Source organism: Vidua chalybeata, chromosome 9, assembly GCF_026979565.1.
Source record: "Vidua chalybeata isolate OUT-0048 chromosome 9, bVidCha1 merged haplotype, whole genome shotgun sequence".
Classification (NCBI taxonomy): Eukaryota; Metazoa; Chordata; class Aves; order Passeriformes; family Viduidae; genus Vidua; species Vidua chalybeata.
The window spans coordinates 21,914,914-21,927,688 of NC_071538.1; the positions used below are offsets into that span (position 1 = coordinate 21,914,914).

At 37.9% G+C, this 12,775-nt stretch overlaps 1 protein-coding gene across 2 annotated transcripts in view; it reads left to right on the forward strand.

Annotated features, from left to right (window-relative positions):
• ABCD3 (ATP binding cassette subfamily D member 3) overlaps positions 1-5,323 on the forward strand; it is a 28,609-nt gene extending 23,286 nt beyond the window's left edge. For both annotated transcript variants that reach the window (XM_053950870.1, XM_053950871.1), the window contains exons 21-23: positions 201-305; positions 1,683-1,739; positions 2,479-5,323. In XM_053950870.1, coding sequence (XP_053806845.1) covers positions 201-305; positions 1,683-1,739; positions 2,479-2,556 — 240 coding nt within the window. In that variant the 3' untranslated portion in view covers positions 2,557-5,323. The remainder of the gene's footprint in view (positions 1-200; positions 306-1,682; positions 1,740-2,478) is intronic.
• The last annotated feature ends 7,452 nt before the right edge of the window (positions 5,324-12,775 follow it).

Genomic DNA, 12,775 nt, shown 5'->3' on the forward strand with positions numbered 1-12,775 from the left:
ATTTCTAAAATAGTCTTGAATAAAAAAAAATATATAAGATAATGTGCAGTTTTTGGATGTTTTCAGGTTTCAGTGGGTACCAACTTAATTGCTTTTCTATAGTAGATTTTTGGACACTAATTCTTAGTTTAACTTCTAACACTGCACCATTGCTGGTAGTTCTGTATCCACAGTATCCCTTTTTTTGGCTTGCATTCCAGATGGCAAGGCTGTTCTATCACAAGCCCCAGTTTGCAATTCTGGATGAGTGCACGAGTGCTGTTAGTGTGGATGTAGAGGGCTACATTTACAGCCACTGCCGAAAGGTGAGCTCTTTGTTTCTGGAATTATCTCTCTGTACATTAACAAGAAATGTAAAATGGTACAAGGTTCACTCTTCCTTATGCCTAATTCACACTAAAAGTTTTTTTAAAAATCTGGAAAAAAGCTTAGAGGGGCATACAATTTTATGCACACTAGAATTCACTAATCATTTTGTAGTCCCAGGATAATTTACGTGTACATTTAGCCTCTATGATATACAGAGGTCTCTTACTAATTGCTAAGTAACCTTACTTTTCCAGATAGAGTCGTAGAATGTCAAGTTAGGACCAAATAATCTAAAATTGTAGAATGCTTTCTTCTTCAAAAGGCTTCTTTTGGCCAGGGCAACAGAAGTAAAAGGTTGGAAGTTAACATTTCCATCTATTTTGAGATACGAAAAGCCAAGCACTCTAGGAAGATATAATGATGTTAAATATAGCTTTGTGTTGCCTTGTCCTCTAAAACTCACCATTTCAGATTCTCTATAGTGCTATGTGAAATCAAAAAGATTCAATTTCACACCTGAGTCTGGGAAATAAAGGGCTTGAAATGACATTAGTTACTGAGTAGCAGTATTCCAGAATGATAGCGGAGCAAAGCTGTGCATCCACTGAAATATGTGCTTGAAACTGAAGGAGCCCTCTGGAGTAGTGAATGGACATTAGGTGAGGACTCTGCAGGAGAAAGAGCATTATTTCATGAACTGATTTTACCACATTGCTATCAATACCCTGACAATTTTTAAAGTCTATTTTTCATATGCTTCTTATTCTATTAACATGAATATTCATTTGTGCTTGTCAAAGTGGCTAGTGCAAAGTGGCCAAGTGGCTAGTGCATATTGCTGAAAAAATAGAATTCCTGATTAGGCTGTCCTTGCAGAAAGAAAAAATGTTATCTTGCTTTATCATCAGAGTCATTTTGTCCTTGCTCCTACTGTTGGGGATGAATAGTTGGCTAGGTTGAAAGGAAACAAAGGAAGGTTATTCACTTTAAATTGTCACTCTAAGTGTGTAATTGATTATTGCTTTTGTGGATTTGGGATTTTTTTTTTGTTGTTGTTAAAATTCCTTTATTCACCAGCTTTATTGTTTTACCTGCCTCCTGCCTTGCCTCTTTCACTCAGTTAATTCTATGTTTGACAAATCTTTAGAAGCAAAAGGATAGTGAAATAAATTAAAAATTATAAATCCCTCCTGATTGCTCCCCCCTCCAACCCTGCCTCACAAAATCATGTAATAAAAGCTATATATGTATAGTGTTAATAATAGTCTGGAAGTTTGTGGTTATGAATTTAAGATCTGATACAATACTGAAAAACTAATAACACCTTAGCCATGAGAAGAATTAACTGTTTTGTGGGTATTTTTGTCCTATAGGTTGGCATCACTCTCTTCACTGTTTCCCACAGGAAATCACTCTGGAAACATCATGATGTATGTAATCTTAGCTTTATTAAGAATATTTCTGGGTTTTATTGACTGACTGTATGAAATTGACTTGGTGATTCGAGGTGTTATCATTTTACATCCTAATAGCTCATGTTCTGTTTGGGTTTTTATAAGGTTTTACTTTTCATAATCTCATTTTACTTTTTGAAATATTCTTATGCTTTTAGTTATGAAATGCTATCCAAAAATTTTAAAAGTATCTATAAAATATGAGAGGCTTGCTAAAGTCTTTCATAGACTCAGAAAAGTCCTTGAACTAGAATTCAGTAAGCAGCATGGATTTTTTTGCTTTCATTATATCTAATACATTTATACTTTAAAAAAAAAGTTTCTAAGACATGGACTTTCTTATTGCAAACTAAGATTTTACTGTTCTTTTTATGCAGACAGACTGTACCTGTGGATAAAAATACTGAATTCATACACGGGGATGAATCTGTGCCCTAAGTATAATGACACAAAACCCAAGAGAACAGTGTTAAGTGTAGATGTGGCTATTAGCAGACTGCTGTATGATATGCAAAAATAGAGTTTGACATTTTTACAGAGGCAGGTGAATTTAATGCCGTGTGAGGTGGGAGCAGCTTAGCCTCTGAGTTTAAGATTTTGCTAGAACTTTTTAAATGTTTATTAAAGATTTTAAAAAGTACTTCAATATATAATTTATTTAGGTCTTTATAGAGCTAGTAATTTTTAGTTAATAACATATGTTGGTTTTTTTCAGTTCTACTTGCATATGGATGGCCGAGGAAACTATGAGTTCAAGAAAATAACTGAAGACACAGTTGAATTTGGATCTTAAAGTCATGAACTGAACTGCTAGAGATTAATGATTACAGGAAATATGTAGAATGTCAGACAATGTACCATAAAATTACTCAGCTTGTTAAGCATTTACTATTATGTAGGATATTGCTAATTGTGTATATGTTGGTGTAATTATTGATACGTACTAAGAATGTCCTTATTCTTGTGGTTTAAAAACCTGCCTAAATTAAATTGGGCTTAAATTAGTGTAACCTGATTCATCCTGGGATGCAAACCATTTGAAATCGGCTGATTTGACTTTTGTAGACCTTCTTTCCCTTCGGTGAAAAGCCCTGTTAAAATTAGGGTTGCTACCTCTCATGTTCCTGCAAAGCAGTCCTGGATTTTTGCTCTGTTCTATGCATGTTTCAGAGAGATCTCACACAGTGCAGGACATTGTCCCATCTTCAGACCTGTGCCCTGTTCAATGAAAGAGCCTTTTCCTTGTCCAAACCTTGTGATGTAGCCAATGTGCCCTTGCTGAAAAAGGATGAACTGAAACTAAAAGACAAAAATAATTCCTTCTGGTGATTAAAAAAAAAAGTGATGATCCCTGTATCAAAGAAGCTTGTGAATGTTTTTAGCTCTGAAGAAATGAATTACTCTCTCAAGAAGGAACAGAGAAAAGAATGTGGGTCCAGTCATTCCTCAAATCAGTAGAGGTTATAATGGGCTCAGAAATGTTAATCTGTGAAATAGCAGACAGTTGTCCTGTGTTCAGTCCTATAACACAGCAGTTACTTTTTCCAAGTTCCTCCTTTTCTCCCTCTTCAAAAAAATGCGATGATCTTACAGTTTTAGCAGCCCTTCACGTCTAAATTTGAAGGCAAGTGATAATGGTACTCTCTGTTTGGTCTTCTGGACTGTGAAGCCTGAAACAATGCTTTCATTCTTCACGTTTATTCTTTTATTGTCATAATGTTTCTTGATTTCCGATACAAATTGTTTACTAGTGATTCTTTGTGTTTTGTAAGGATCTCCAGTCCTTGCTGGTTTTCCTGTTCCAGCTTCCAAATCCCCTCAAAGGAACCAAACTCTTACAATAGTTTACTGTAATTGTTTTTCCATACAAGTGATTACTGTGATTGTCATTTGACTTTGACAAGCATAAATGCAGCAAGGTGTTTTTTGTGATCAGGGAATAGGAAGGTATAATTCAAACTGAATTGCTGTTTAGGCTTTAAAACAAAAAAATTACAATACCTGTTGTACAGTGAAGGTCTAGTAGTTTTTTAATGTTCCATGTAAGATGTAATATAGGAATGCACTACATGAAGGCATGCATAAAATATGCAATACATCTGTACTTTGTGGATCTTTTATCGAGGGTTTCGATTTTAAAAAGCCCCTACCTTTTATAAAATGAATATGTACTTGGATGCACTGCTGTTTGTTAATTTTTACCCAGTTTGATTAGTAAATTTCTTTCATGTTGAAATTGCTAGCTGTTAATTTTTTCCTTTTATCATAGTTCTTGCCCCTATCTGTCAGTATTCTTTCAAAGTACTCAAATGCAAACAGCTATCCTGGTACAAGAATCTAGTGACCACAGTAGAATCTGAGTATAATGCATCAATGAAGACCATAAAGCTTCTCTCTGAGGTACAGCATATTCAAGAGAATAAGGTACCAGAATAATTTTTGTGCTTGTTTTACAGGAAGGCAGATAGGTGCCTGATTTCACTAATCTCTTGGTCCTGTTTGTTCAGGTTCTCACATCAGCCATAACATAGCAGGTAGCAGCATGCTCTGCGTGAGGTCGTAGTCTTTTTCCAAGTGCAACCATGGAAATAGGGATGCCAGATAGGTTGGTGTGGAATGGTTTTTTGGTTTGGGGTATTTTTTTGTCAAAGTTCTCAGCACAAATGCAGCTTCTTCTCTTGGAAGGGATGTTTTAGTAGCCTTTTAGAGAGACAAAGAAAAAATTCTCGAAACTGAGAAAGTTGCTATGATCTTTGTGATTGGGGCAGTCTTTTGCAGTGGAGTAGTAAACTTGGGATACTTTAATGTGTTTTTAATCCTAACAAGTAAAACCACACACAGCACACTTACATTGCCCCCTGCAGCCAATCCCAATTGTACTTTACAATTTTACTGGATGTAACAGAATTTTGTGTAGTCTTGTATTTATTTTTAAAACTAACAACAAGCAAACAAACAAATCCATCTCCAAAACCAAGGAGGAATAGGTTTGCTTTTAGGTGCCACGAAGTTTGTTGAAACTGAGGATGCTGGTGTCTCCTTAGGGCCAGGACTTGGTGTTTCTAAATATACTGGAAGGAAAGAAAAATATTCTTCTCTGCTTGATTGTAAGGAGGCTTATAAAGAAAATATAAAAAAGAATGATATTTCAGAATTATATTCTTAAAAGGCCTTACATTAAAGTGTTTGAGATAGACTTGATCTAATGAGAGATTGTAAAAAAATCTAATGAAAATGTTCAAAGTCTCAGTCCTGTTGCAGAATTGCACTGTGATACTTTATTTTAGTGATGTTTCTTTAATAGCACAAGTTGGAAGTTCATGAAATGGAATTCTGAACTACCTTAATAGACAACATACTGATGAATACTTTCAGTCTCAAATTGCTGGTGCTTTGAAGATGGTACTGGAAATAGTCAGATGGCTGCATTTCAACGGTGGGAAACATTCCTGTGTGTAAATACTGTAAAGTGTTTTGGAGGGGGAAATGGCGCTATGTAAATGTAAGACATTAAGTGCCTCTGAAATAATAATAATAAAAAAACCTAAAGATAAAATATATCTAGGCTTTTCGTGTTTCTTAATGATGTGATTAGGAATTCTGTAATAATACAGTAAATGCATATGCAAAAAATGCCAAGTTGCTCAATGAGCCAATTGTCTTTGTGTTCAGCTTTGAAAATCTGCAGTACTGTCTGAAATTTGCCGTGGAATCAGCCAGGTGATGCCATCTGGTTTAGGCTTAACCAAGTACGTGAGTTCAGTTCTTGAAGACACGTACTTATAGCAGTGGGATTATCGATGCATTAATCTGCCTGAAGTCTGCACTGAGATTGGCTCAGTTGGCTGTAGCGTGGTGCTAATAATGTACGAGCCATTGACCTAAGAACTGGACTCCATGATCCTTGTGAGTCCCTTCCAGCTCAGAATATTCTGTGATCCTGGCCTCTCTCTCCTTTGTCTCCTGGCCACTTCTTTTCCTTTTGTTGATTTTAGAAGGGCCTGAATAGGATTAGCATAACATCAGTATGTAATTCTTGTGAGTGCTCCTTAATCTTTGTACTTTGAGGATAATAAGTTAATATTTTTCCACCTTTATTGTATTTGTAAGTTTCAATTGTTTTCCTTTGTTGTGGTAGGCATACCAGCTATCAGGATACTTGAAACACAGTAGTGTAAAAGTGCAGCCAAGATATGCTCGAATTGACTGATTTTTAAGTGATGAGTGTTTTCTAATGCTAACTAGTACAGATTTTTTTCTTAACTGAGATTAGTTGTGCAACAAGTGTATTGTAAAGCATTCTTAAAGGGCAGAGCTCCCTTTGAAGGAAAATGTCTTAACCAAGAATGCAGTTTTAGAAATCAAAGTGTTCAATTAGGTTGATGAGTTAGAGGAGGAAAGAAAGGAATTTCTGTGTTGTGGAGGGGATGTTTAATACATAAATTTATTTTTTAGATACATTAAGGTAGAAGTTAGAAATCCATTATTAAAATTTAAATTTAACTGGTTTTGGTACCGTGAGATGTCCATAGAAACATCCATGGTAATGATCATCTGAAATCCCACTGCAAAAATAGTGGGGTGAAAAGGTTGGCTAGGTTTTATAGAGAAAATAAACCACAACTTTCATCTGTCAAGAAAATGACAGTGTGCAAGTTCAAATTTCTGCTTACAAGGCTGCTGGTCAAAGCAGTTATTTCTATGTATAATCTATTTGCTTTTTTATTAGGTGTACATAGCCAGATGGTTTGTGCCAGTCTCTTTCCTGAGCATGGAAAGACCTGTCTTGATTTTACTAATCAGGGATGTACAGCTGTGTAAGGAAGAGGTAGGTTCATTGCTTTTCCCTTCACGTGTTGTGGTTCAAGGCTCTTGCCAGTGGTCTGGACACAGGTTTTTATTGTGATGCCTGAAACTTCACTGGGAAGTTTAGCGTGGCTGTGCACATTACAGGTTCCTATGTTTGTTTATATGTTCTGATGAAATCCATCCTGTCACATGTATTCAAAGAGAGGATGAAACTGGTTTTATTCAACCCAAACCATTCTATCATTCATCTTGAAACAGAAATATAGCCAAGTTAGATTATTATGAAAGCAGCTTGTCTTTCATGTTAAAAACTTTAGAAAAAATGTTATCTTCAAAGCCTTCTTTGAACTTCTGCATCATTTTCTCTCCTTGAATTTGAAAGCAGAGTCAGGTGACAAGCAGCCTGTAACTTCACAGACAGAAGCTGTTTTAAGGGAGTAATTTGGAAAACACAGTAAATTCAGGGATTAAATAGGAATAATATGTCTAAGCAAAGTCCATGGGGATTGACTTGGGAAACTGAAGACATTTTGCCAGTAATCCTGCAATAAATGCTACAATGCAAGAATAAACATCCAGTTGGCATTTTAAAACGGGAAAGAAGGGAAACTTGGACACTCTACTTATGTGGAATAGATCTTTCACAAACCAGGCTTAATCACAATCTCTCTTACACTGCTTAGAAACCTCTCTCTTAGTGACCTTTGGCAAGTCTGAACCATGAAGATCATCACAATTGCTTTTACTGGTGAAAGGAGCACATTTGTTTTAATGCCCAGCCCTGTGCTCTGCTTGTCCACAAACCAACATCCTTTATTTCCCACCCATCCCTCATTTTAGGAAACAAGTGGCATCTACACATGATGCTGAACCAAAATAGAACAGAACTGGAAAAATGAGGTCAATTCTGTCTAGACAAAAAAAAAAAAAAAAAAAAAAAAAAAAAAAAAAAAAAAAAAGCTGAGACTAGTTTACTTGGGCAGAAATGGGGAACTCCACCTACGTGACTAAGGAAATTTTCTCCACTAAAGTGACTTAAGAGTTTGGCAGAAATCAAAGCTAACTTTTTAAAGTTGATTATTGAAAGTCTGGGGGAGGCTGCTCTGAAAGACAATCCATGTGTGCAATTGAAGAGGCATTCTATGTAACCAAATATACCCTTAATCTCCTGATCCTGAGTGGTTTAGTGCAAGTAGGTGCTAAAAAACAATTGGCTACTTTTAATCACTGTGAATCATGGTAAGTGTAAAGGCGCTCCCCAAAATAAGCTAATGTTTATTTATTTACTTAATTGTAGTATTTTACTGCAGGAATATGTTGCCACAAAAGCAACAGCTAAACACAGCTATGTCAGAAGCAACTGATGGAATAGATATGGTAACACACTGAAAGATGCAATATCTGTAGAGGGGTTAATGTATTGGGAAAAAATAATGATTAAAAAGGAAAGCATGTGTGCCAGAGGCTTCTTAAAACTTGGATGCAATATTATATATTGCAACAAGACTTCTCTGAAAAGCCAGGAGCCATGTGCAAAAACTTTTTGGAGCATAATAGGGAATTAAGGGCCAAGGTCAAAGCTCAGCCCACCAATGCTAACTAGATTAAGAAAAAAAAAAAAAACCTTTCAGTTTTTTTCAATTAAGAAAATAGTTGTATTTACAATAGTTCTATGCAGAGAGTTTTAGAAAGGCTGCTTGAGGTTAGATGTGCACATTCTCTTCATGCCTAGGGTGTTACCTCTGTAAACTGCCCCTCAGGCCCTGGGGTGCCTCATGCTGGTGGCATGGAAGGTGCCAGAGTAGGGCCATGTCTCACAGACAGTAGTAGTTCCTGCAGGCACCATGTATTTTGTTGGCTCTGAGTTTGTTCTTCAGGGACCTGCTTGAGAGACAGGTACAGAAGAGCAGCCTCTCAGCTGGGACCTGTTGTGACTTCTTGTGCCTATTACTGGCTGTGGAGTGGAAAGTCATTTTTTTCAAAAGGTGTTTTTGGGGTTGCTTTTTCAAGACCGGCTCAGCAGAACTCAAAGCACATACGGCCCAAAATAGCCCCAGTTTCAAACACAGCTGCCTTACAGCTATTCCTACCCATGCCTTCCTTTTCCTTGCCACTGGATAGCATGTTATCACAGTTCCAAACATAGCTTGTACTTCAGCATAATTCACAGGGCTTCTACAGCTCAATTTATGACATCTGCAGCAGTAACAAAACATTTTCCAGTACTTCTAGAAGACTACAGTTCTTTCTGTAAGGTACTTAGTCCATTCCTCTAAGAGTTAAAAGGGCAGTAAGAGGGCTCTGTTTTCTGTTTGAAGGATACTGAGGAAAGAAAGTCTGGTAAGAAGCTTAACAGTCAGCATGAAAATCTAATTCTCTGCTATTCCTGAGTTTCTGAGACTAAAGTTTGTCAGGAGAAAGGAGTATGGTTTTATGCAGGCTTCAACACCAACATGCAAACAATAGGTAAGTATTGATGATATTAACTGGGGCCTTGTTTCCAGCAATGTTTGAATATTGGACAACACAGGGTATATTGCAGTCCAAGATTCCTGGAGAAGCTATCAGAGGGAAGCAATGAATAGGATATGGGAAGTGTTCAGGAGAAGAGAGCTGTTCCTGCCCTTAATATCAGATCTTATTGAGATGTTCAGTCTCTCCGTTCATTTTCATTATTAGAAAAGAGAGGATCTAATAAATTTCTTGTGCCCTTTTCCTCCAAATTTTGGTGAAATCTGGATTCAAACTGGATCTCAGCGTGTTAGTAACTTAGAAACATTTGACTTGTTAATGTATTGATTATGCCCTTTTTTACCACTTGGTGTCACCTTTTCTAGGCCACAAAGCACAGAAACGAGACACAGATTGCAGAATTCCTGCTGTGCAGATGGCTTACGGTAGAAGCTGTACATGCAGGGCCGCTGCTCCCATGGATGGCTGCGAGGGGAGCGAGGAGTGGGTGCGGTGTGCGCGGTCCCACCCCAGTGACACACGGCTGTGGTGGCACCCATGGTGCTCTCTGCGAGCAAGTGTTCATGTTAAGAATCAAGTGGAAAGCTGGAAAATCAGACTGAGCATTATCTCTGTGGAGATGTACATATTTGGGGTGAATGGATGGTAAAGTATGAAGGGAAGAGAGGGAAAGCGGTTTTTTTGTTAATCAAGGATGCACTCTTTAAAATAAAAAAACTCAACTAACAAACCCACATTTTTCCCTGGAATAATGAGCGCTTCCTATTGGAGTAGGTTTTAAAATCTCACTTGTCACTCTAGCTCTTCTAATACACTAGCTGTTTAATTGAGTTGTGTAATTACTGAATAACTAATTAAAAAATTACCATGTGATCTCACTGGGAAAATATTACTCTGTTGAAAGGAAGGTGAGTTTTAATTAAGCCTCTTTTTAATGAATATTTTTTTGTATTTGTCAATGTCAGTACTTTGTTAGTTAAATATTTCTTGAAGTAATAAGGTAGAAAATGTAAAAATAAAGAAGAAAATGCATCAAGGAGTATAAATGAGATCTGGAACTGTAAAGTTCATGTTAATCACTTCATTGCTATTTTAAACAAGACACTAAAAAAATTACACATAAATGTAATTAGGTGCAGTAAGGTACTTGGAGCAGTGCCAGTGAATGTTCTGGAAGTTACTGTCTCAACAATACTGACCAAGGGGAGCTGTAGAAGGTAAAAAAAAATAATGCTTCCATGCTATTGATATGTTTTTGACTGTGATTAAGGGATATGGATTTATTCAGCTCCTATCTCTTGATTAAAATGAGATCCTGCCTACCTGTCTGAAGAAATAAGGCAGTGGGTTCATCTCTCATGAAAAATAAGTAATGGGAATGAGTAGGGGAGGGAGGAGAGGAAGAGAAACATCAACAAAGGAGCCAGGGGAAGTCAAGAGCAGAAGCATTTCGAGCGTCTTACAGGAACCGGTGACACAAATATGTCACTTTTGACAAGATGAGAAACAGGCACAACCTCTGCAAACAGGACATCTGAGACAGCCTGGCTGTGAAACCCTGGAGGCAGTCAAGGTGGCTGCATGTTTATAGCCAGGTACTGGCAGGTTTTACTGGAGGAAACCACCCCTGAGGGAAATCTTGCTGTGAACTTGGCTAATTCAGCTACAGTTAGAGGCTGAGGAGTTACAGGGAAAGATGTTCTTTCTGGGTCCTTTGGGGGTGCTGTAAGAGGCTCTGTGGGTTGAATGAGAGCCTGTGCCAGAAGAAGCAGAAGGATCTCACTGGTGGGAAGGTTTCTCATTATATGTTGTAAGAAAGAGATCTGCAGCACATCTGCCCTGAGCTTTGCTAAAATTTCTGCTGTAGAGCCTTGGAGGACACACACCATCAAATAAGGGAAGGGCAGCTCTCTGTGGCAGTTTGTAAGGGACTTGACTGGGCATAGTCTGTTAGGGAGCATATGCCATGGCGAGTAACACCACACCTAAGGGTGGTGGAAAGATTTTCAGCTGACCAGTTTCTGCTTCTGCCCTGTCCAGCAGGTTGTTCTTTTCCTGTCATTCTCAAACAGGAACACCAGGACAAACATAGACTATAGAAAGCATTGTTAGTTGTATGTGGATAAAATCTGTGTAATTAAAAGATTATTCAATTGACTCTTGGGTCGGATAAAGTGTGTTACAAGGTTCCGAAATGTGGCAATCACTACTAACCTGCAAAATAATTAGCTTAACAAAACTGAACCGACAGGGTAATCTATCACAGCTGTTTATTCTCACTTCATGCAGAAAACTCTTTGTCCTGAGTTGCCACATAACTAGTGATCCAAGTTAAGCTCATAATCACGTTCTTATCATTACATGCCTCTCAGCAGCAGCCTTCTCACACTGGAAAGCTGAGTCTGCTAGAAATAGCTAAGCTGTTTGCTGCCATATCTATCATACGCTTATGAAGTCCTCTACAGTTGTTCATTTTAAGTAATGGCAGTAATTTTATTGTCTGTATTGCTGTTAGGGCTGACAGAAAAGCAGCAGAACAGCATCAGCCTTTATTTGCTTGTGTGAAGAAGAATGTGGTTTTAAAGCAGGCTTGTTAAAGTGTGCAGTATTACACATTCACTTGCACAAGGAGAGGACACAAATACTGTGTGAGGGAACTATGCAAATGTATTTATCCACTTGAAATAGTTGGATACCTTTTTCAGATAGAGCTAAGTGGAACAGGGGAATAGGGAGCATCATTAGGAACATGCTTGCTTACAGAAACCTGCTTAGAAGAGGAGCCAGGGAACTTAGGTGCATAGGAAAAGCCTTCTCTTTCTCATATCCATTCCCTGTGTGTCTGGCTTAATCTTAAATCCATACAGTGCTGAAGTGGCCACATGTGTGGGCCTAGTCTTTCTTCCTAGCGACGCCTTTATTGGTATAACAATTTCTACTCAGCCCAATTCTCTGAGAAAGTCTCTGCATAAAACATTTTGTGTGGGTTCAGCCCAAGGGATAGAACTTACAGAAGTTTGCAATTAAGAAGCCCCTTTCTCAACTGTCTCCACAAACAGAAAACACCCTATTTGAAATAGGATCTGTGAGCCCTGTGACTCTGGTTACTCAGCATTGCTGGATGATAACGTACTGCAGCTAGGAAACAGAAGTGCTTCAGGCTTCCAGAGCTCCTGCAGTCAGGGGTCTCTCTTTTGCCATTTAAGGCACTTGTTTGCATTTCCGTGCATGTCTCTTCTCTCCTCCTTCCCTCTCCCCATATTCAGAACAAACCCAGAATCTCTAAGTAATGAAGTATGATCCATAGCGTCATTCTGTGTAGTTTATGACAAGCAACTGCATAGTCTAATTTAATAAATGTTATGCTGTAATTAGAGGCTTTCCTTTTCCTATTAGCTCTTCCTTTTTGTGAGTCTGGCACTGAATGAAGCTGAGGAAGCAGAGTGCCTTGGGGAAGGGAAGTAATGATGACAACTTTGGAATGTTTTCAAATTGACTCCCACGAGCTCTCATGTTTTTGATTGCTGTTGTAAGATTCCTTCTCCATACAAGGCTTTTGCATCAGCAGAAAATGCATTAAGCATTTATTGCTCAACATGAAGTAAAAAGGGTTTTGGGGGGGGGAATTCTGGTGTATTTCTTCCCTCTGTAAAAAGAGGAATTAAAGACCCAAGAAAACCCCCTATAAACCACACTTACACATTCCCAGGAGTTTTAACCCATACACAGAT